General features: G+C 40.0%; 1 protein-coding gene across 2 annotated transcripts; it reads left to right on the top strand.

The window, feature by feature from the left end:
* The first annotated feature begins 9,175 nt into the window (after positions 1-9,175).
* Positions 9,176-24,548, top strand: LOC121398285. Of its 2 annotated transcripts, none has more exons than XM_041577300.1 (2): positions 9,176-9,899; positions 23,969-24,548. In XM_041577300.1, exons 1-2 carry the CDS (start codon positions 9,292-9,294, stop codon positions 24,111-24,113), a joined length of 753 nt encoding a protein of 250 aa, XP_041433234.1. In that variant the 5' UTR covers positions 9,176-9,291; the 3' UTR covers positions 24,114-24,548. The 2 variants fall into 2 exon arrangements, 1 of the variants encoding a protein (XP_041433234.1); XR_005964222.1 differs by lacking the exon at positions 9,176-9,899 and adding an exon at positions 15,930-17,028.
* Positions 24,549-25,894: the final 1,346 nt, after the last annotated feature.

Here is a 25,894-nt window from a genome sequence, read left to right as displayed (position 1 = left end):
GACTTTTATGGATCTACTTATTTGTCCCACATAAGGCAATCTGCATAGACATGTTATTAAATAAATACTGTACTGTTACAGGTAAAATGTCCATTAATTCTTATCGGAGAGCCTTTTGAAGGATGTGCTATTGTTTTATCCCAGATGATATCATTGCAATGTGCACATTCACCACATCCAAACTTACCATTTTTTTAAAGTTGCCAACAATCCAATATTTTTATCCTTCTGGAATATTTTCCTTGATAACATCTGTCCTATTGATTTTCCCCATTTAGACGAGAATAAAGGACGCTCCTTAAACAATTTCCCAACGTCTCTATCCTCCAATGTTTCAAGATTATTCGCTTAACAAACAGTCAAGCGTCCAATGGTTGAAACAGACGGGATTCGAGTCATTTTTTGTTTCTAACTTTTCTTGTCAAAAAGCTTTTTTCACTCCATTCCTGTTCCAAGTTCCTGTTTAACACCATTAATTAGTTTTTTTATCATAAACTCTGTGTACATTTTTTTACCATAGCCTCTGCTTCATGTACAAATAAGCTATCATTGGAAGTAAAGCGTCTAACTCAACTTACCTGACTAGGAGGAAGCCCTTTGAACACACCTGGTGGATGGCAATTTGATGACAATAATATAGTATTACAATCTGTAGGTTTATAATGTATTGAAGTTGATAGTACAATACTCTCAATTAATATTTTAACATCCAACGGCTCTACAGGTTGAGCACATGAAGACGGCACTAATAAAGTCAAATATACACTTCTATGTTCAATACAAAGGTTTATTGATGACACACAGTAATGTTTATAACAATGCCTGCAAATGTAACTGTGCCAATCTAAGATGATGTATCTGCACCACTTATACATGTGCTATTGTTATGTTTATAAGAATTTCTTTTTCTTCTATGAAAATAAAATTTTCAAATAAAAAAAAAAAAACTAAAAAAAAAAAAAAAAATCCAACGGCTATGGGGGAACCTGTAGAGATTGTCCCACATGGAACTGGTCCCCTCACCTTCCTATTGGGGATTTGCTTGGGGAAAGATCAGATCTGATATTATTACTAGAATTAAATGGAAAGAGCGAAAGTAGAATAAAAAGAAGATTAAAGGACAAGTAAACACAGACAAAAATTTAATCAGTAAAGAACATCTTTGAAATCTACTCCTCTAACCCACTTGGCCCCCTCCCTTGGAAATTTACTTTGGCTGTTGGCTACTGAGCATGCTCTGTTCTTCTCAACTCAGATCACTAAACAAGTCCCATTCTAGCAACCAATTATGCCACTGCTGGTTCCCATAGAAACTCTGCTCTAGCTGTCTGCTCCTATTTTTTCTCCTCACCTCCTCCTCTGAGCTCAGCTTAACAACTACAGTGCTCAGTCCAAACAGGACTTTTTATCAAAGTAAGTTCTGCCTGTGTAAGCCTGTATTCTTCATTGTATGAACTTTACAGTGCACATATACTGTTTGCAGATGCAAATGTCCCTGATGACGTGTCAGAGAGAAAATGCAGCCTGGCTGCTGTTTAAGGAAAATGTAATGGCGCTGGTGAACAGGGGGGATATATGCCCTACAAATGGTGCAGTTCAGAGGGGGAGATGTGCCCAAATTATATAAATGGTAGCAGAATGGAGTTTATATTTCCTTTGAAACTGGAAAAGGCAGAAAGCCAATCTCACCTCAGTTACACTTAGGGTTGCCACCTGTCCAGTTTTTTAAAGGGCTGGGTCAAAACTGCCTGCCCGGTTTTCCAAATTAGGAAAACTGGATAGAATTTTCTATGATTGACGTGGCGATCGCCCAATTGCTGATCACCACATCATAGCCCCATCCACAACCTCATGTCCCCCCCCCCCACAGCATCACAGCCCTGTTCCCTGCCCGGATTCAACTGGACCTAGTTAGACTGAGGGGCAGATTTATCAAGGGTCAAAGTGAAAATTCTAGTTTTTTTTCTTGTTGCCAAACCTGTCAAATTTGACTAGGGAATTGTAAAAATTAGATTCCAGTTTTTTAAAAAATTCTACATTTATCATACACTGGCCCTTTAAGAACTCAAATTCGACTATTTGCCACCTTAAACCTGCCAAATTGCTGGTTTAGCCTATGGGGGATGTCCTGGGATTAGTTTGGAGATTTCTGCTGCTTTCCTGACATTACAGTTTTTTTCAGAGAAAAAACTAGAATCGAATTCGATTTGAATTTGATTTCGATTCGAGTTTGCGGGTCGATCCCATTCTCTTGAGTTTTTTAATAAATTGCAGTTGGTCTAATTTGAATTCATGGGAGTTTTAAATAACTCCCATGAACTCGAAATTCAACTCTTGATAAATCTGCCCATGAGTGTCCAAATTGCCCTTGACTGTCAGACATTAGCAGAGCTGTAGTGCACAACAGCTGTGAATGGGGCACCAGCAAATTGCTGTAAGGCCCAGAGCCCTTTCTAGACTGTAGGTGATAAACTTTAAATAGGACCTATCACCCAGACATAAAAAGCTGTATAATAATCTTTAATAATAATATAATAATAATCTGTTTTTATTAAAGCATCCGTACATGTTCAACTACCATTCATGGCTTTCTACACACATATAGGATGAAACCGATTCTCATATAAACCAGGCCTGTTGTGGCCATGAAATATTCTATTTGTAGGTGCTGGAAAACTGATATAAACTGCAAATAAAACATTTTAACTCAATGGCAGTACTGTCCTTTTGAGCTAGTTATAAACCTACAAACCACTCATTTATTTGAATAACAATCTTTTTTTTTTTTGTATTATTGATTTGAATGTTTTTATTGGATTTTTATCTGGTGCTGTTCTTTGGGGGGTCTGTACATATCATGTATTATTCTAACCCAATGCTAATTGCATATCAAACTGTTCATAAAACCCCTGGTGTTTGTAGTTACAATTTTAATCCCTGTATTAACAAAATGTTTTAACAAATGTGAATTCATCAGAAAATGCGCTTTCAAAAAACGAATGGTTTTCTAGATCCAACTTACTGGCAATGTGTTTTCAGGACCCTCTTGACCCCTGACTTATACAATTGTGTTGCCCAGTACAAAGTGGCATTAGCTTTTGCACAGTATTTTGGCCACTTCCCAAAACATCTATTCTTTGCCATTTGAACTGGAACCCTCACATTATCATGGAATCACGTTGTTTGTCTGTGAAGGCGTCACTATGTCTGAAATTCCCTTTTGCCGGTAAGCACCTCACTGATTACATACCTAATAAAGATTATTGACATATTATTTATAATACTTTCTGATCTGAAAAGGGTCCGTTTCCAGTAAGAGGAAAGCAAATTTAGAAAGTGAAAGGATTTGTAGTGCTGAATACTATAAAACTGACTGTGTCACGTGGTAACTTGAAGTTACCAGCTACTAACATTTTTAGCAGTACAAGATGGATATCACCTTAGGAATATACTGTACATTATTTTTTTCAGCCGTGCATTTAAGGCCAATGCCACAAGGGGACTGTTTCCCACATGCCAAGAATCAGACCCAAAACTGACATTAGGTTTCTTCTTTGCCTGCACCCGGAACCACTGCATCAGCCCAGTGTCGGACTGGGATACCAGGGGCCCACCCAAAAACCTTAGACCAGGGGCCCACCAAGAAAATTTAGACCAGGGGCCTACTGTCAGTACTAATATTCTTCCTCTCCTAGCTCAACCTCTATTTATAGTTTTACATACTATAATCTATTATTCCATCTATTTAGCCTCTTTGTTCTCATAGAAATAGGGAATGGCCTTGAAATAGGCCAAATGTTTAGCAGCACAAGGGCCCACTGACAACTTGGCCCACCGGGAGTTTTCCTGGTATCCCTGTGGGCCAGTCCGACACTGCATCAGCCTGAGCCAGGCTCATGTGACACATTTCAGCATTGATAGAATTTTTGCATAGCAAAATCAGTTGCGTGTGCCGGCATCTGGGCTGACTCAATGGTTCAAGGCAAAAAAGAAAGCTAATGACAGTTTAGGGGTTGATTCTCAACCTTTGCTTTTCCACAGACCAGGAGGATCATTCAGCCCCCGTGTGATAATGGATCAAGAATTATTGAATAATCAGCCATCAACAGTTATGGGTAGATCAATGCAAAATGAAAAAATAATAATGTAATCTTAAATTTGTGGTGGACAGTCTATATTAGGGTATGGACATTTTTGGCGCGATCCGACTCGCTTTGACAAAACGCCTGCTACAAGTCGCATGCAACAAAAATAAGGTAGAAATGTCGGATGAAGTCGCAGCATTGATCTGACGCGACACGACTGTCGGATGCAGACGCTGGACGCTGCCTAGTCGCAGGCATTTCAACGCATGGCGTCGGATCGCGCCACAAACGTCCATGTAGTCCTACCCTAAGAGACTTAGGTATTAAAATAAATTGAGTTTAAGGTGAAACTCCAGAGATCCCAGTGTGGTTGGTCATTACCAAAAATAAATGGTCAGTGGTCAATTCCAGGAGCATCTCCAAAGATCTATAAAATCCCAGCTATATCAAATAAGCACAGTCACATAGCAAGTACATTAAATGGACAGGGAGAATGAAGGGCACATTTAGGTTCACAAGTGCAGTGAGCAAAGTGAAATTTCAAATGCAATCACCATGGGGGCAGGCTAAGCTTCATGCGGTTTGTACCACCCCATACCCACCCCTTTAAACTAATGGTGGTCCTATGCTTTTAAAAAATTGGCCAGTCTCTCACTTTTAAAAGCCGCAATAGCTAGTGGCGGGGGAGGATCTAGCCCTCAGACTGAAACCAAGGTTCAAGGGACACTTATTACAAGTAATGCTTCTATGCAGAGGTAAAATACTTTTTATACTATGACTGGAGTTAAACAAGTTAGGGACCGCCATATGGGGTTTATCTTGACGTGGTATGGTGGTTTTTCAACTTTATGATCATAACTTTGTAACTAAAAACCCTGTCTTTGTGAAAACATGCATTTGCATATATACTGAATTACGTATGAGATGTGGGACCAGGGAATGTGCACTGATTAATTGGCCAAATAAGTAGCACTTCTATTGTATTTAAATGTATTTAAACATATTTAAACTTAGCCATGCAGTGCACACACAACCCCCCTATTTTGTGCATAGTAGACTTGCTTGATGCCTTCTTATACAATGGAAATCGGTAATGAATGATCAGCTTTTTGACCAGCTTCCTATTAAAAATCACAATCGGGTATAGTGACAGGTAACAACCTACAAAGTACAAGTGAGCGAGAGAGTTATTTTAAAGGCATGGGTTCTACTGAACCATAAAATGACAATCATTGCACATGATTTTAAAGTCTCCCTTGGTATTTTTCATTGTTGTGGGTAGTTACACTTTTATATGAGACATCTGTTGTGACCGACCACCAGTATTTTAGATAACATTTTGATGTGAATATTTGTTATAGATATTGGTCTATAATTTAAACTGTCATCCTCACTGGATTTTGGTAAAAAGGTCAATTATGCTTTCTAGGATTTCATTGAAAGCCCGATGACTTGGCTGGTTTATGTGCCTTATTGCTTTAGCCATCTCCTCAGTTATGATAGCTGCATCCATCATTCTGCCTGAGTGCGTAGTGAGGAAAACAGTTTGTTTGCAATAGATGATGGAAAATTATCCATTGTAACATATAGAGATGTATAATAAGCTCCTGTAGTTTTTTGCAGAGGTTACTTGTTAACGTAGACTGCTTCTGCCTGAAAAGGGACACTCTACCGGTGGAGAAGCCAGAGGAACAAGGCAAGCAAGGCACATCCATTAATCAGTCCTGAACTGGTGCAAGCTTTGAGGCAACATGTTAGAAATGTTTTAAAAGGATTTTTAGCAGTGCTTTGTAGTTTTCTAGTTCCAAGTAGAAACAGCAATTTAACAAATATGAATTCATCAGAACATGCGCTTTGCAAAAACGAATGGTTTTCGAGGGCCAACTTACTTTTTGGGGCTTTTACCCCACATACAAAAAACTGGCAATGTGTTTTCAGGAACTAAACTGACCTTGTTGACAATTTGTAGGCATCACTTTCATTTTGTGGTGTCTATCCCAACAATAAAGATGGATTTGTTCAAAGAACTCACCACATACTATATAAGAAGAGACCCAGGTGCACTGTCTGAAGCCTTTAGCTAGGGGAGCAGAAACTCATCTATCCCTCCCTCCCCCACTTTCTTTTGTACAGAAATGGAGAATGGCCATGACATTGACATGCAAGGTTTCATGGTTGGGTGAGTAGCAGGGTCCAATGACAGTTGGGCCCATCAGGAGATTGCTCAGTCCCTGGTGTAATAGTCTGACATTGGATATGAGAGATTTGGTGGGGAAAGGATTAAAATCACATTGCATAATGACTTATACAATTGTGTTGCCCAGTACAAAGTGGCATTAGCTTTTGCACAGTATTTTGGGCCACTTCCCATAACATCTATTCTTTGCCATTTGAACTAGAACCCTTGCCTTGTGTGGGTTATGCCAGGACTAGAGTGGTGTAATATAATGGCATTTGTGTGGCCACCATTGAGACACATGATGCTAGTGACATTTAAGGATAGTGAATAAATGCACCACTTAGAAAAAAATAACACACTTTTTCTACTGTTTAATTATCATGTTATCACATGCTGTTTGTCTGTGAAGGCGTCACTGTGTCTTAAATTCCCTTCTGCTGGAAATCACCTCACTGATCACATACATAATAAAGACCAGCGATGCTCGCCTGTGACCTATTGCAATAAAAACACCATTTTTATCTGGAGTGCCGCTTTTCTTTGTTCAAGTACGGTTAATAAAGAATATTGACATATTATTGATAATCCTTTCTGATCAGAACAGGCTCAGTTTCCAGTAAGAGGAAAGTGAAAGCATTTGTAGTGCTGAATGCTATAAAACTGACTGTGTCACGTCGCCACTTAAAATGCAGTTACATTGAAACAAACCAGAGACTGTTACAAAGCTGTGTGGTGGGTTACGTACCCTGTTACACGCACACTGACCTCTCACAAGAAGGAATAAGCACAATAGCCATGGAAAGGTGTGTCATTTACCCTAGTCTCTAGTAAAAGAATCATAGTCAAATGAGAACTAAAGTTTAAGCAAAAACAGGCTAGAAATGCTGCACATTATGCTTTGGGGGATCTGTACCAGCCCCCGACAACCACAGCCTGTAGCAGGGAAGATATGTGCCTCAGTACTTTTGATTGTTGCTAAATCACAGCTAATTCTGGGTGCTTGTCACTTAGCTAAGTTTGGGGACCAACTCACAATATACTGTATAAATAGAATATAAATGTCAACATACAAGTTTTGTGTCAGTAATAGGGATGCACCGAATCCACTTTTTTGGATTCGGCCGAACCCCCGAATCCTTCACGAAGGATTCGGCCGAATACCGAACCAAATCCTAATTTGCATATGCAAATTAGGGGTGGGAAGGGGAAAACATTTTTTACTTCCTTGTTTTCTGACAAAAAGTCACGCAATTTCCCTCCCTGCCCCTAATTTGCATATGCAAATTCGGATTCGGTTCGGCCGGACAGAAGGATTCGGCCGAATCCGAATCCTGCTGAAAAAGGCCGAATCCCGAACCGAATCCTGGATTCGGTGCATCCCTAGTCAGTAATAAGTTCAGATTCACATTACATGGCAACTCAGAAACCAGTGCATTTGGCATTAGGATTTAACAATCATCCCTGTAGCATCAACTTCTATGACAGGTGATCCTCATTTTCTGCTTAATGATTTGTGACAACCCCTAATCTTAGCTTCTTACCAGCTGCTCAGAGCACATTGAGCATGTGTAGTACCACTCCTAATAAAATCCAAGATGGGAGCTCCTGTCCACAAGTTCAACTTCGAAGACCCAAATCATTATTGTTGTAGAGATGCTGAACCTTTAGGCTGGTGGAGTAAGTTCCCTATATAAAATACAGCTTTTCAAGCCATATTTGTTTTTATGGTTTAGTTCTCCTTTAAACTCTTGTCCACTGGAAATGCTTTGCAGCCTGTGTCTTACTAATTTGGGGATGGAGAGAACAATAGTGAAGCTGTTCTTTCACTGTTGGCATTTAGATCACTAACTGTGTAGTAGGAAGGAAACCTGCCTAGGGCATAACCATTTTTGTTGGCTAAACATAGACCAGCCTCTTGTCTCCCTTCACCCTTTCTTTGTCACTTGGCCTTTGTACAACACTAACTCTACCAGAGAGGGGGAAATGGTGTTGTGGAAGGGTTGGGGGTAAGGGTTGTCAAGTGGCCCTTGCTTAGGTGCCAAAAGTCCTTTAAGTGGCTTTAGACCTTGGCTGTGGAAGTTCAGAAGAGGGCCCTGATCATAGGGTATGGATCATATATTTAACAGTATGAAATGAAAGTTCACATTCACTAGTTGAGAACTCAGCCCTCTATTCACTTGTGAGGAATCTTTAGGAGCATATTTATCAACAGGTGAATAAACTATTCAGCCCAATATCCAGACAACTAACAGAAATCCCAGAAGTTAAAAACACTTCTCTGGGACATCATTCATATGCCAACATACCAATGCAGTGTGCTTCAGTGAGTAACTGGGTTAATCTGGTTGGAGAGTCAGGTTGGCTCAGCATAACCTCTATCCCTGCCCTACTATGGAAAAACATAGCTCAGTTTCTCACCAAACTGCATTAATCAGTCCACATATCAATGATGTCTATTGGGCTGAATAGCTATGTTTAATGCAGACCATTCAAATTTACATTTTATGGTACTAAAATCTGCTTTTTCAGTAACTATCTGGAATCACTGTGTGAGGAGGTTCCAGCGTGTTTTTTTTTTCCACATTTTTTCCATTTTGTAATTTCACCACTAGTGAATTGCAAATCACTGCATATGGGCCATGCATACAAACTTTGTTAACTGGGACTCAATTCTGGTAAAATGTGTGTATATGTCTTCTATTTGTAGCTTTCTACTCTGTAAAGCATTGCAGGAAACAGTGGCGCTATATAAATGATATATATGATTACCATGCAGCACTGGATCCTCTGGTTAAACCCAGCAAATTAATTTAGGATCTGAGAAACTTCAGTTCCCACTAGGAAGCTTTTTTCTGCTTCACTAAAGGTGAAAATGAAACCAGATATGGGTTACAGTAAAAGCCATAATCGTTAATCAGTGCCAGATGTTTTATTTTTGTTGATAAAGGATTATGGGGATTTCCTTTGTCATTTAATACAATAAAAGTCACCAGCTCAGATACTGTCTGTATTAAAAAAAAATCTCATATGATGGAGAAGTGGCTTAGACTGTTTCTGGTGGCAAAGCATGTATCTCCTCTGAGTGAGGATGAGAGGAAAGTGGCAGAAGAAGCGAAAGAGAGAACTCTGCATATTCTACACGATGCTCTAAAGAAAAGGGACGATCTACTGGTGGAGAAGCCAGAGGAACATGCTAAGCGAGACACTTATCCATTAATCAGTCTTGAGCTGGTACAGGATCTGATCCGTGAACTTGAGAAAGTGACTTTTATGAAGGACAACAACCCAGAGAAAGAGGAGAAGACAATTGCTTATGTGTACAGCAGCTCCAGTGCTAGAACCATTTATTTGTGCCCTCTATTTTGGAAAGAAAAGAAATATTTGGCATTAGACTCCCAACTGGGCACATTAATCCATGAAGTTTCTCACTTTCTAGGATACAAGGACAGACACACAGAGAAGACAACAGAAAGCCAAGCGCAACTGCACAGAGCTCTAACAACTTATGAAATTGCCCTTGCCTTTGAGAGATACCTCAACCATGATGAACAGTATGAGAATAATTACTACTCTTGTTGTGGGGAGACATCCAGAGATTCTGTGTGCAAATATTCACTTATGGCTTTCATTTTAAGGTAATTTTGCTTTGATGATTTCTGCTCTTTTTTAGAGCTTTCTTTATAGATGCTTTATTTTTTTCCGGTGGCACCCTAGGTATCAGACCAGTGCAGGACAGCTGTTCCCATGCACATGCACTGATAACTGAAGATAGGGCTGCTGCCCCAGGCATGGGTCCTTGGGGGCCTGTATAGGAAATGTGCTCTCTGTATGTTTTTGAGATTTAAGTGGTCAGTCAAGTAGTTCTAGCACCTAAGTATAAAGGGCATGTGATTTGTAGCACTACATTGTACCTAGTGCTCTGCCATAACCTCAGGATGCCCTAGGCAAGTCCCGACTGTCATCCAAGCATTGCCTTGTGCCAACCCCCTCTTCACACACTTTCTTCCTCTGTACTTGCAACTCTTACACCTCTCCCACGTCTTCTGCTACCAACTTTCCCTACTATTTCCCCTATTGGCTTTTTATCATTTATAGCAGCTGGTCAACTCCAGAATGTGGGTTAGGCCGAGCGCTACCACAATGGTGTTTATAGCAGCTGGTCAACACCACAGCGTGAGTTAGACCGAGCACTGGCGATTTCTTTCTGTGTTTTGTTTACAAATTTTAGCCAAATATTGCCTAGCTGCCATTCAGCCTTTAAAACAGGGAATCACTTTCAGATGTATGTTAATTGGCTGGGGCTAAAAAGCTCCTTGCTTTTTTACTATAGCCCCTGAGTTAAGGGGAAGTGCATCATGGTCTTATTACTCAGTCACATTGTTTACTGGGGGACTTGATTTGAAATGTGCTACAAAGGAAGGTAATTATTCACAGGGGTATGTTTGTTGGCTGGGGCTTAAAAGCTCCCTGCTTTCCCACTAGAGCTCCTGAGCTAAAGGTAAGTGTACTACTCAGTTGCATTGGTTGCTGGGGGACTTGATTTTAAAAGCACTACAGACTTATAATGCTCATAAATAGTGTTGGACTTGCATACAATGAGGGGCCTTGACGTGGCCCGTGAACTTACATATTTTGGCCAAAGTGTGGTACCTCATTTTTTGTAAAAAAAAATATTTTTAAAAGCAAACCGTGCACTGGCAATTTTTCTCTTTTTTCCTTCTTTCAACTTTCCCTACTGCCTGCCAATTGCCTGTAGATCCTCATACACAAAGCCATCATTAGGGGAGGCAGCAGAGGTATGTCCCTAGGGTACTAGCATCCCCCACAACCTCACATCCAATGCACATGCTTCCCTAAGCCATGATTGTACCCAATAACTCTCTAGCATCCCCATCCAGAGTCCAGCAAGACAGTAGTGGGCAGTGCCCTGACACAGCAGCTGCTTGCTCTTTTCAGGGGCTCCCAAGAGCTCAAATATGTTTGGAAAAGGGGGGAAGGCTATTGCAAAAAACATATTTAGTGTGGTATGCAGAGTACACTATTCAACAGTTCAGCCACAGTGTGTCCATCATCGTTGTTCCTTTCCAGGGCAACTGTGTACCAGGACTGTAGGGGATGCAGATAGACACCTTTGATGCTGAGCTCCCTGTCTAGTTTCTGCTGGCACAGGGTACTTTTGTAGAGAGTTTGCATACCTCCCAACAGGTCCAGACTGAGAATTAAAATAGGCCCTGGCATTTCAGGTACACAGAGGCCCAATCAGCCCACATAGAGGCCCAAACAGCCCCCACCAGCCCACTAAATACTGACTTTCAATGGGACCTTATAGCAGCCCCTCTGGCATTTGCCAGAACCCACGGATTGCCAGTCCGGGCCTGCCTCGCAACTGTCCTGTTTTTCGCAGGACAGTCCCGATTTTGAGAGCTCAACACGCGATACCGGCTTGTTACTGAAATGTCCCGACTTTCTCTTTGATCTCCTGTACTGAACAGCCAATAAAAGATACATAGGGGTCCGTTTACTAAAGTGCGGTAGATTTGACTTTAAGTTTCGCATGTTATCGCTAAGAATATTTTTACGCCAGAATATTCGCAGCAGCTACGTTTACTAAACAGCAATGCGCTCAGAAGTCATTGCGATCACTTGTGGTACCTACGTTAACGAATCAGCTTACGTTAGCGGTAATTTTAGCAAGTTGCAAATCTTCTGGTGACAAATTACATTTTTGCGAATATTTATGCTATAAAATAGTCTTGTTTTATGGCGGTTATTATGGCAATTTTTACTGTGACATTTATGGCCAGAAATGCATCTTTAAAACTCATAAACTTTATTGACTGATGATTATACCATCCAACAACATCACCAGAGTAACACCAATCAAACATGTCTGCATCATATACACCCTTCTGCCAATAGAATCATATGAACAAGAAATCATACCAGCCAATCTCTTTGCTTCATAGAAATGCACTGTTTAATGTAGCCAATCACAATAAAACCAAAAAAGTGTAGAGGCTGACGAATCCTTGGACTGTGATGCTGCTGCCAATAATACGACTCTGAGCTGAAACTGCTGCTGTTGCAACAGATAGAAGCAGAAGCCAAAAATCCTGCCAGCAATAGCTACAGATCTGTCTCCTGTCAGCAAAGAATGATGGGTAAAAAAAAAGTATTATGGGATATTTCCTGCCCTTTGAGAATTTTCTGGCGAAAAAAAAACTTTTTACGCCACAGTAAAATTTTGCGAATATTCTGGCATTAATTTTGTCTTCAGCACATTTCACTGTTTAGTAAACCGGCCGTTAATGTGTATGTAGGGTTATTTTCAGCGAATGTGCTAACTGGTGAACAATTATTCTTGCGCATGAATATTCGCAAATTTATGGTGGCTTATCAACTTTATGATCATAACTTTGTAACTAAAAAGCCCCTGTCTTTGTGAACACATGCATTTGCATATATACTGAATTACTTAGACAGGGGCCCAGGGAATGTGCACCGACCAAATTGGCACTACTGGTAGCACTTCCCTTATACTTAAATATATTTTTACTTAGCAATGTGAGTGCTCCCACAGCCCCCCTTTGCATTTGATAACATATTTGGCAAAAATTCTGTCTATATATTGTGCGAATATTTTTAACGCAATTTAGTAAACGGACCCGTAAGTTTCTAAAACTTAATTGGCTTTTGGTAGAGCCCAGAATATTTGGCAGGTGCAGTTTGATATGTTTGTAACAATTTAAGATAAGCAAAGAAACAAATGTAACAAATTAAGATAAGCAGGTCTCTAAGCTGCAACTGTGACTTGCAGCTAAAAGTGCAATTCACATTTATTAGCAAAATTGTAATAACCAGTGTCAGACTGGCCCACCGGGATACCAAGAAAAGTCCCGGTGGGCCAAGATGTCAGTGGTTCTAAACATTTGGCCTATTTCATGGCCATTCCCTATTTCCATGAGAACAAAGAGGCTAAATAGATGGAATAATATATTATAGTATGTAAAGAAAAGAGACTAGGAGAATAGAGGTTGAGTGAGAAGAGGAATAATAATAGTACTAAGAGTGGGCCCCTGGTCTAAGATTAATTAGTGGGCCCCTAGTCAAAGGTTTTAGGGTGGGCCCCTGGTTTCCCAGTCCGACACTGGTAATAACACAGAAAAAACACAGAAATTGGTTCAAACTTTCATAACCTGTAAAATGAACATGGTAATTAGGGGGTGTGACCACAAAAATGGATGTGGTAGGATGGCACTCAGAGAGCTTCATTTTTCGAAGTCACCCAAAGTTGCCTCACGAGGAAACTTCGGACGACTTCCGAAAACAAAGCGGGCCAAGTGCCATCCCGTGGAAGGCAGGGGAGCAGTAATGTAACTGGAGGGGGCGGGCCCTGGCGTGGGACATGCTGCCGGGCCCCCTGCCCCCCTCCATATACTGTTTTCTTTGTGCGTGCAGTGGCGTGCAAGCTGCCCAAGGGGCCCTGAGGGGGTGCGGGCCCTGGCCCAATTGCACCCCCCTGCTCCCCCGGTAGTTACGCCACTGCTGGGGAGGCAGTTTGGGGATATTAGTCGCCCCAAAGAAGAGGAGATTAATCTCCCCGAATCGCAGACTGTGTCTCTGCCCAAAATATCAGACACAATCTCGAAGAGCTAGGCCTTCCTCTGCCTTCCTCCTACTGTAGGTAAGATAGTTTTAGTTCTTGTTGGACAGTCTTTCCAGATAAATTTTATTATGGTAGATTGAAAAGACAAGTTTTAGGGTACAGTAAAGGTACACAATGAAACAAGTAGAGTAGTCGTGGCATTATGTTCATCTTAACAACTTTAATTCTTCCTATCCAGGACAGTGGTTGTTTAGTCCAGAAAGTAGATCATCCGAATTTGCAGCTACTTTATATTGTCTATATCTTATAGTGACCCCAGAGATGCCCAGATGTAGGCAAATTTGTATAAGAAGAGGTTCAAAAGCTAGGGCAAATGAGGTGGGTGAGAGAGAGGGCATCCTTGCCGGGTGCCCTTCTTTGTTATATAGTTAGAGAGCACTCAGTTCACCCTAACCCTTGCTAATGGGCCATTGTATAAAGATCTGATCCATTTACATAGACATTCTCCAAATCCAAACATTAGAACATATATGCCCAACTGACCCTGTCAACAGCCTTTTCGGTGTCTGTCAACAGTAGCATAAGGGGGATTTTCTTGTGTTTTGCAAAATGGAGAATGTTAATCAGTTTATTGGTATTATCAGTTTATTGGTATTATCTCTTTACTATAAAGCCCGTTTGGTCAAGGCCTATTAGTTGACTAGGAGCCTTTTGTATTCTGGAAGCCACTATCTTTGCTAGGACCTTCACGTCTGCATTTATCAATGAGATAGGCCTATAGCTTCCTGGGTCTTCTGGGATTTTATTTGTTTTTAAAAGGAGAGAAATGTGAGCTTCTAAGGAGTTACAGTATGTGAGAATTCATCGTTGCTTTTGTCATATGAGGTATGAATAGGTCTGAACATTCTTTGTAATAGCTGATGGTGTAGGCCCAGGACTTTTGCTAGTCGGGGACGAACTAATCGCCTGGAAAGCTTCCTCTGCTGTAATATCTGCCTCCATAGTTCATTTCTGTGCCGATGATAGTTGGGGGATGGGCAATATATTGAGGAATGTATCAATAGCGTTGGCCTGAGAGGAGCCATCAATTGTTGTAGGGATCTTTATCTGATATAATTCAGTGTAATACCTATGAAATTCTTGTGCTATCTGGGGGTTGTGGTGTAGTTTATTGAAATCCGTAAATTTCAATAAGTGAGCTAATAGCTTGCCACACTTATCCCCATGTTCATAGAAGTGATGCCTCATTCTTGTAATAACTTTTTCAGTGAAAAAGTTCTAATGTTCTGCTAATTCTGTGTGTAGGGAGGTAAGTTTGGAGAGAAGGTCTGCAGAGGGAGTGCATTTGTGGCCAGTTTCGAGATTTTGGATTTCAGTTAGTAAAGACTTGTGTTTGGCTTTGTCGGCTTGTTTTCTCCTAGAACATAGTTGAATCAGTGTCCCCCCTAATACAACATTTATGGGCTTCCCAAACTATCACTGGGTTGACGTCTTCGGTCACATTTTCTTTGAAGTAATAGTGTTATCTTTTAGGGCAGGGCTCGATGCGTATAGACCCGACACGTCGCAATGCGACTAAACGAATGCGACGTGTCGGATGGTTTACTGAAAACGGAAGTGAAGGAGAAATCCCATGTTACAACTACATTGACTGTCGGATGAAATCACAGCTTCATCCGACAGTCGGATCAATGTAGTTATAACATGCAATTTCTCCTTCACTTCCGTTTTTCAGTAAAACATTCACACATGCGCAATGGCGGCTTTTCGCGCATGCGCAATGGCGGCTTTCGCACTCGCGTATTGGGCGCTTTGACCGCCCCGGCTGCCTAGGGCCCCTGGCCGGGTTGGCCCGTCACTGGCGTTGAGACACAAGCTAAAGAATTGTCAAGTAGGTTCAAAGACCGAGGATATGACAACAGTATGATTGAACAGGGCTATCAAAGAGCAAGAATGTCAGACAGGTCAAAATTAATTTATAAACAAAATAAGAAAACAAGGGACACTTTTTATAGGTTCGGAACAAACTATAACTCCCAATGGGATGACATCAGGAAAGTCCTAAATAACAATTGGGATATCTTGTTGGCAGATCCAGAACTGCAAGTACTAGTGGGAGGCTGGGAGCCTATGCCAGACTTACCGCTAAAAGAGCACCTTCATTGAAAGATAAATTGACACGTAGCCACTTTGTGGGGACAAAACAGACATGAGCTACAACTTGGCTAGGGAAGAAAGTAATTGATTCTTGGAAATGTGGGAACTGTAAGGCATGCTGATTTATTAAAATATGTGATTCCTTTAAGCATCCTAGATTGACATATAAGAATTTTTCTATCTATAGTTATATCAACTGTAAAACGACTGCTGTTATCTACATTATAGAATGCACATGCCCCCTAATGTATGTGGGTAAGACGAAACATGCCCTTGGCAGAAGTCTGTTAGAACACATAGGGGACATAAGACGTAAATCACCTAAAAGCTCTGTGGCCAGACATTTTAATGAAATCCATGCAGGTGATACCTAATGCTTTAAGATGCATGGTATTGAGCACATTACAATGGGGATTCATGGAGGCGACATAGATAAATTACTTCTTAAGAAAGAGTTAAAATGGATATACACTCTGGATACATTATGGCCAAAAGGCCTTAATGAAGAAAGGAAATTCAGGGTTTTGCTATGATGCTTTTCATATAGAATAAATGTTAAAAAAAAATCCGGGGTGCTTACGGGATTCTAAGTAATTCTATATATAAAGAAAATGTTAGCCATTGTGATCTGAGGTAGGGTTAAATGTTAGTTCAGTTCATCTTTTCTCAAAACTTAAAATGTGCTTGTTACACTGCAGTACTTAATGCTTGTGATGAATGCCTCCCAATGTGCATTGGGCTGTAACATGTATTGTTTAATCTCTAACTCATAGGAGTTGGAGGGCTCATTAGCATATTAAATGGCTGGGGGCTATATTAGATGCCTCCAATTACTCCAATTAATTGAAGAAGCCACCTGCGGCAAAACATGTCGGCGTGTTGGAGGAGTTATAGAAAGTGGCCCGGTTGAACTGCTGCAATTAATGCTAATCCCCTCTGTTTGTAAACCAGATCGGCTAACACAGCACTTCGGACGTTAGAGGGGAAGCCTCTGCTCTAAGGTATAAAATGTGTCTCCCAGCTGAACCCGTAATTCATGTGGGCTGTGCGGAAAGCATGTCGGTTTGCAAATATATCAAGCAGAGGTTGTCTAGCATCGGAAACTTTACTAACATCTATTAGACTGTGCATTTAAAAGAATTGTTCAGTGTAAAAATAAAAACTGGGTAAATAGATAGGCTGTGCAAAATAAAAAATGTTTCTAATATAGTTAGTTAGCCAAAAATGTAATGTATAAAGGCTGGAGTGATTTGATGTATAACATATCAGTCTGAACACTACTTCCTGATTTTCAGCTCTCTTGGTTTACACTGACTGGTTACCCTGGCTACCAGGCAGTAACCAATCAGAGACTTGAGGGGGGGGCACATGGGTTATATCTGTTGCTTTTGAATCTGAGCTGAATGCTGAGGATCAATTACAAACTCACTGAACAGAAATGTACCATGTGGCCCCCCTTCAAGTCGCTGACTAGCTCAGAGTTATAGAGCTGAAAAGCAGGAAGTTGGATTCTGGCTGTTTTATTAGACATCTGTTCACTCCAGCCTTTATACATTACATTTTTGCCTAACTAACTATATTAGAAATATTTTTTATTTTGCACGGGCTATCTATTTACACAGTTTTTATTTTCACACTGAACTGTTCTTTTAAAATAATGATGTTAATTCTGTCTTTTTGCTACAACTAATTCCACGACACTGCAGTTTCTAATTTCAAGTTTGGCCAATACGACTTCTCAATGCAGAAAATCTTTTGTTGGAGGAATCAGCACATGGCACTTTAAAACTTCTCCTTTCTATTTTTAACAGGAATTTATTCATAATGAATTTTTGATACTGGACTTTTGGCACAATTCATCAACTTTAATTCATTTTAATTGGACGGCACTGAACTATCTACCTACAAATGTTATTTAACTAATTAATTCAATACATGAAACGCTAAACTAATTGTACATAGATGAATTCATATCAATTGATTTTTTAATCACGTGAACTACTTAAATTCATTAGGTATAGATGAACTTAAACTAATTTGGTCTTCATTTATAATTTCATATTAAATGTATTAAGTGGTATATTGGATTGATTTATTTCCATATTGGGTAAATGTGATTAGCAGAAATTATATTGTTTAAATAAAATGTTTCGGATTTTTTAAAGAATCTACTGAGTGCATTGTGAGACTTTTTTTTTTTGATATACAATATTATTCTCTCTAGTCTCTTGCACCGTCAGAAAATGCTGACAAGGTAGAGCTATTTTCAAATGATTGGGTGTGCACAGCCATCACTGTTTAATTTCTAATATCCACTACTTGTAGCTTGTGTAAATCATTTGTGATATCACGAAGGATTCCATGGGATATGCTAGACTTTCCCGTAGAGCAGTCGATCTGGGGGTCCAGAGGGACATTAAAATCACATCCAAGGATTAATAGGCCTTCCGTGAATCCCAGTAAATTCTCTGCTATATTATGGAAAGCTATATAGCTGTGAAAGTGATCTTCTTAGTGTCTAGGGTGCCTTTCACAAAGAATAGGAAAAAAATTAGAAACCTTTCTCACATCTTTCCTAAGCAGAAGAACATCAGAGCAGCCTTTTCTTTCTCTTGGCAACTTCCTTGACTTCTCGGTGGTCAGAATGGTGTGGAAATGACCAACTGGTGGCGCTGTTGTAACAAAATTCATTCATATTCATATTAACAGCACATGTTTGGCTTAATATCTTGGAATAAAAAGAAAATAACTAATGAAGTGCTTAGAATAGTGCTCTCGTCAATTTTACATTCACTTATTTTAAAGTTTACTTATCCTTTAAACATCTTTTCAATTGGTCTTCATTTTTTCTTTTTTATAGTTCTTGAATTATTTGTCTTCTTCTTCTGATGCTTTCCAGCTTTCGAATGGGGGTCACTGACCCCATCTAAAAAAAACAAATGCTCTGTAAGGCTACACATTTATTCTTATTATAACATTCTGCTATTCAAATTCCAGTCTATAGGTTGCTAGGTTCATTTGAACCATGGCAACCAGATTGCTGAAATTGGAAACTGGAGTGCTGCTTTATAAAAAGCCAAATAACTCAAAAACCACAAATAATAAAAAATGAACACCAATTCCAAATTGTCTAAGAATATTACCCTCTACGTCATATGTAAAGTTTATTTGAGGTGAACAACCCCTTTAAAGCTGATTTCTCATTATGTCATCAATCCAAGTAGATGTAAGTAAAGGTAAGTGGCTGGAACTTGTTGCTGCTGAAACATACCTCAGTGCAATTACATTAAAACAAACCTATGGTTGTTAGAAAGCTGTGTGCTGCATTACTTACCCTGTTGCACACAGCCTGGCTCTCACTAGTAGGACTAGGGATACTAGCTACTGTATATGTATTATTTCCCTTTGTTAACATGAATGCAATGTATTTGTGCAGATACAGTTTGCTTCTGGCTTTAATCACAATGTTTTTGTTATTTATTGCACTAAACAGGGCTACATCTTAACACCAACATCCGTACAATCAAACAAATCGGCAGTCCAGTGACTGTCCCCTAGCTCAGTGCTGTCCAACTTCTGTGGTACCAAGGACAGGAATTTTTCTGGCCTACATGGTGGAGGGACCAATAACAGAAGCCAGTGTTGACCACTCTCTGTTTTTAAACCACACCCACTTTAAACCACACCCATGTTACCACAAGAGCATGTCCACATTGATTGTGATAGCACACCAACAAAACAAATGGTTAGTGGTCACTGCAGGGATATCACTTATCACTCATATATTAAGACATACCCTTCAATCCATATGTCTCCTCCCCTGTGTATAATACAGTACCCCAGCACATGATTAAACACCTTAGGGGCCCCTAACAATCATTTTCAAAGGCTAACAAGCCATCAGCACAAATACCAGGCTTATGTTCAATAGGCAGAGAAAGACACACACAGGGAGCATACGGCAGGCACAGTATGGCACACAGGGAGCATAGGGAAGGCAGAACAGAGCAGGAGACAGGGAAACCCATCAGGACCACTCTAAAATGTACTACATACAGTGACACAATGCTGGGTCCCATTAGCATTTTGTATAAAGTGTGAACATGTGACCAATGTGGGCAGGTTCAGTCTGGGACTGGGTGTGAACAATAGAGGTGTTACAAGTGGGAACAATGCAGGGGGGATTACATGTGTGAACAATATAGGGGATTACAGTCTCAATTTGAGGTTTAAACAATTAATCTCTTAAATGATACCTTTTAAATATTATACATGGTAAACAGACACAGCAAGCTGACTTTCAACTGGGGGCCACACAAGGGAGGGTTACCAGTTAGGCAGTCCTGCCCTAGCTCATTATAGGGCTCTCGTTGGATCAGGGAGTAGAATGTGACTTTAGATTTAGGGGCACATTTACTAAACTCGAGAGTTTTTGGCTACTTCGACCATCAAATTGGCTACTTAAACCTTCGACTATGACGTCGAATCGAATGATTCGAACTAAAAATCGTTCGACTATTCGACCATTCGATAGTCGAAGTACTGTCTCTTTAAAAAAAACCTACTTCGCCACCTAAAGCCTACCGAGCACCAATGTGAGCTTTCTAAGCTTTTTTTGATTGAAGGAAAATCGTTCGATCGATGGATTAAAATCCTTTGAATCGTTCGATTCGAAGGATTTAATCGTTCGATCGAACGATTTTTCCTTCGATCGTTCGATCGAAGCATTTGCGGTAAATCCTTTGATATTCGAAGTCGAAGGATTTTACTTCGAGGGTCGAATATCGAGGGTAAATTAACCCTCGATATTTGACCAATAGTAAATGTGCCTCCCCGTGTCAGATTTTGCCCTGTTTAGTGCAGGGGAAAACAGAAACCATAGACAGGAAATATTAATAAGAAAAAAGTATGTTCAAGCTCTATTCATTGCACTCATTTTATTAAGGGGGTGTATTGCCCCTTTATTTGCATCCTGATTATGACATTTTTTAAAAAAAAAAAATCTGAGTGAAAATGTAGTTCACATGCACTAAGGTCAAACATGCACAATGTTCATTATGTAGTAATTTTAGGGGGATATTTATCAAAGGCATTGAAAGCCTAAAAAAGAAGAGTGGAACACACGGGGAGACATGCCAAACTGGAATGGGGCACAATAGTGTTAAATAGTTATGAACGTAGGTGTTAATTTGCACTAGTAAAATTTCTAGTATACACTATAAACAGGTGTTTGCTTAAGTTTTCTAACTTGAAGTAGACTTCTCAAGACTAGTGCTGCAGGGGGCTGAAACTCAGCTGATTATTAAATAATGTTAACGTATTTGTATATACTGATATTAGGAGACCTTGTAAATTAGTAACATAGCTAGCGCATATACTTAGAGATCGGATATTTCTGAGTTTATTTTTTTTAGAAAATCCTCAATACATACCCATTTTTTAGAGCTAAAAGGTTGCTATAAATGTCGCAGCCAGCGCTGTGTCATCCATGAACATCTTGAGGTCTAAAGGGAATGTCAGTTGACGGTAACAAATAAAACACATGGAATAAAGGAGTATACAAATTGCAACAGCAAAGCGGTAATTTATTAAGTGATGTAAAAAATGGTTTAAAAGCTGCACTATGCAAGCCCTTAAAGATATAATCAGATATTAATATTGATATTAATCAGATTACTAATGTTAGATATTCTGATCAAAAAAGTTGCTAGCTATTTTGCAGAATGCAGAAATAGTGACAAAAAAGTATTCCCAGGACAGATAATAGAAAAGGTATAATTTGGAATGAGGGGAGATGATACCCCAACTTTTTTTTTACATAAGTGTAACGCTAACTTGGCTAAGCAAACCAAAAAGGGGTTAATGTCCAGCTAGTGCTTAGAAAATGGGTTACATGTGACTCAAACGCCCCAGGCTAGGGCCTTTGCTAAACGGAAGATTTCAGGAACTACTACTCTCAAGCTACTCTAGCTCACTCTACTAGAGAGTCTGTTACAGAAATATCCCTGCCACTTACTAGCCTCATTCACAGGGTCCGTGCTCCCCTACTTAGACACTAGAGGACAGAGTTCCTCTAGGCACATGGCTTTTCTGGGCCTTGATGTACCCAGGCTCCCCTGGGCACACTCAGCTGGATCAGTATCCAGCAGCCAAAGAAGATCCGCCCCTTCTCTCTCACTATACCAGAGTGTGAGACATCTATGCAAATATCTCTAGCTACATGGGAATCTGTCCATCAACTATAGAGAATCTTGGTATATACTACCTCAAAATATGGATGGATTATATTGTGACCTTGAGTCAGGTATTAGTTATGACATGTTAGCAACATCTGTAACTGGTGATGTTTTTAAGTAATGGGGGGGGGGGGTTATACCAATTCAAAAATAAGCTCCTGCTTTGAGGCCAGTGGGAGCAACATCCAAGGGGTTGGAGACCAACATGTGGCTCACGAGCTACTAGTTGTGGATCACTGCTCTACAGCACACTAAAAGTTATCGCAAAGGTAGCAGACATGGAGTGCCTCCCCTACAAAAGTGATATCCAGAATATACAAAGCACTTATGAGTAGTCAGAATTCCAAATTCCCAACATTATACCTAAAGTGGCAGGTAGATATACCCAACCTAACGGAAGAGGAATGGGAAGACGCCACTGAGGACCCATTTTATCACCTGGTCTCAGGGAGAGACAAACTTATTCAATGTAAGCTCCTGCATAGGGTATATATAACACCTCAAAAGTTATATCAAATAGGAAAATGATGCTTGTCATAGATGTAATTAGACCCCTGCTCACTGGCTACACTTGTGGTGGGAATGCCCTCTCATTAAAAAATACTGGGGTAAAATAGTAAGGTATATGATAAATGACCTGGGACTACCACTGACAGCAGAACCAAAGCAGGTGTTACTAGATGCTATAGAGCAGTGATCCCCAACCAGTAGCTCGCGAGCAACATGTTTCTAACCAACCCCTTGGATGTTGCTCCCAGTGGCATCAAAGCAGGTGTTTATTTTTGAATTCCAGGTTTGGAGGAAAGTTTTGGTTGTATAAAAACCAGATGTACAGCCAAACAGAGCCTACTGTAGGCTGCCAGTTCATATAGGGGCTACCAAACAGCCAATCACAGCCCTTATTTGACACCCCCATGGACTTTTTCATGCTTGTGTTGCTCTCCAACTCTTTTTTACATTTAAATGTGGCTCACAATGTAAAAAAAGGTTGGGGACCCCTGCTATAGAGGATCTCCCAAATACAAGTAAGATCACTCGCACCTTGATTAAAATTTTGCATTACCATGGTAGGAAAACAATTCTTATGCACTGGATGGGAAGAGAAAAACCCACATGAAAAAGTGGAGGAGGCAGATAAATACGGTACTCCCGTTATAGCTCCCGTTCTATAAGCTCACATATGAAAAAAGGGGCAACACATCAAAGTATAAGAAGATTTGGGAGCCATGTTTAACACAAGAAGGATTAGACATAAACTAGATTAATCAAGAGGATTAGGGAAGAGTAACAGGATAACAGGTACCCCCCCCCCTTTTTTTGTTTTTCGGGTGATGTTTTATACTGTGCTGTATTTTCAAGTACAATATCACTGTTTTGTATGTGATTGTTTGTATGGAAATAATAAAAAATTATTTTATAAAAAAAGTTATCGCAAAGGTGAGCAACACCTTTAAATTGTGCAAGATACCATGTTGAGTATTTAACTGTACAGCCTTGACTTGTATTTTCTTTTTCACTAAATGGGAAATTAAATTAGGATTACAATCAAGGTTGTGATTGATAATAACTTCAAATTTTTTCTTTTTATTGATAAAGGTTTGTGGATATTTTATATGGACTATATAGAAAAAACACTGTCTCTCTGTGTATTAGAATCCAATATAAGTAAGAAATTGCTTAAACTGTTTGCCCTGTTTTTGCCTAGGTACAACAGGTGGACTATAATCCCGAAGCATTTATCTTCTCTGAGTGAAAATGAGAGGAAAGTGACAGAATTAACAGAGATACTTCTGCGTATTAAACGTGATGTCCTAGAAATCAAGAGCATTGCGGAAATGTTTATCCATTGATCACTCCTGAATTGAAACAAGATCTGATCCGTAAACTTGAGAAATCGAGGAAGAATAAGAGCAACCAAGATACAGAAGAAAAGACAATTGTGCATTTGTAGAGTAGTACCAGCACTACAACCATTTATTTGTGCCCACTGTTTGGAGAAACAAAAAATATTTTGCATTAGACATCATAAAAAGCAATTAAATATAGTTGACATAAAGCCATTCTGATTCCAATATATCATTTTGTGACAAAATACTGTCAGTCAAATTACTGAACCAATAAGAAGAAGGTTACTCATTACCCAATAGCACGCTGTATTTAATTTGAGGCCATGTACTGGTCTTTCTTCCCACTCTTTTAATTAATTCTATAAAGTTTTGATTGGATATTGGCCCTATTGTAATGATGGGTTTGGTTGGAAGATAATAAAAGTAGCCATATCACCACCAAGTTATCTTATTTAGGTTCTGATTTTTTTTTTAACATTCATAGTAGGCCAGATAGTATCCTATGCACTAGACATGATGCAGCCATGTGGAGCAGAGCCGGCAGCTTTTCAACTTGTTAAATAAATTCTGTGTGGGTCAAGACTTTACAGTGGCAAGAAAGACAAGTAAATGGACTCCAGTTAAAACCTGCTTGTTATTTGGGTATTGAGTATGTTTACTTATTGGTTCAGTAATTTGATTGCCAGTATACTTAAACAAAATTGTGTTCATATTGTTGATAGATTAAATTCTGTGCTACCAAATCTTCCTTTCTGGAAACATCTATTTAGTCATTGAAATACAGCTTGGCATATACGTGTAATTTGCATATAATATATTTTGTCCATAAATATGTCTTTTGTATATTTTATTCTAGTGTATATGGCCATGATTACATATAGGGTTGCCACCTTTTCTGAAAAAAAATACCATCCTTCCTGTATATTTATATTTTTTCCCTTTTAATAACATTGGGATCAACCATAATTTTTACCGGCCAGGCCGGTAAAACACCAGCCAAGTGGCAACCCTAATTACATATGTACCCTGAGAGGCATTAATTTTGTGTACTGATGATATTTTTGTATACAGAATGTATTTTTATTAGATAAAATGTACTGGAGACAAAAGGCACCCCCTGGTCAGCAAATGCAGTTTGCAATCCCTGCAGTGAGTTGCATGTAAAACCACTTTCATTAAAGGTACAGTATCATAATGCGCTCCTTGCACTTCCATATAGTTGCAGGGTCAGACTGGGCCAACAGGACGCCTGGAAAAAACCTGGTGGGCCCTGGCTCTTGTGGGCCCTGCTGGCCCAGACCCGCTTCCAGCCCTTGCTGCTGTGATCTCTGTCTCCTGCCCCAGTTGTGTCAAAACCAGGTACGCACATGTACATGCGGGGGGGAAAGCTGAAGCTGGCTGTGGCCGGGGTCCGGAGGGGGATTAGCGGCATAGTCGGGGCTTGGGGGGCCCTGAGACATCAGCCCCAGTGGGCACTGGTCCCCCCTGTCCGACCCTGTATAGTTGTGCTCTGCACTGCTCAGTCCTTTCTGCTTTCTATTCTGAACTGAGCACTGCCGCGCCTATTAATGCAGGAGAACCCTTGAGCTACCGGCACCTCCTGACTAGGCAGTAGCTCCAGGGTTCCTTTCACACCCAGCATTAATAGGCGCAGCACACTTACATCCAAAGAATTAGTGCAGTCGTCACTTGCACATTGAACTCATTGGAAATGATAGCAGATGTACTTCTGCTCAGTTCTGTCACCAATCAGATAAAATTACATTTGCAGTGTTCGATGTGTA

Source organism: Xenopus laevis, chromosome 9_10L (assembly GCF_017654675.1).
Source record: "Xenopus laevis strain J_2021 chromosome 9_10L, Xenopus_laevis_v10.1, whole genome shotgun sequence".
NCBI classification, from domain to species: Eukaryota; Metazoa; Chordata; class Amphibia; order Anura; family Pipidae; genus Xenopus; species Xenopus laevis.
Note: the sequence above shows the minus strand (reverse complement) of the source record. Positions and strands in the feature narration are given on the sequence as shown.

Excerpts from the sequence above, each read along its gene's own strand:
- LOC121398285 (XM_041577300.1), top strand. The coding sequence starts at position 9,292 with ATGATGGAGAAGTGGCTTAGACTGTTTCTGGTGGCAAAGCATGTATCT. Across the intron at positions 9,900-23,968 it reads CTTATGGCTTTCATTTTAAG|GTACAACAGGTGGACTATAA; the intron begins GTAATTTTGCTT and ends GTTTTTGCCTAG.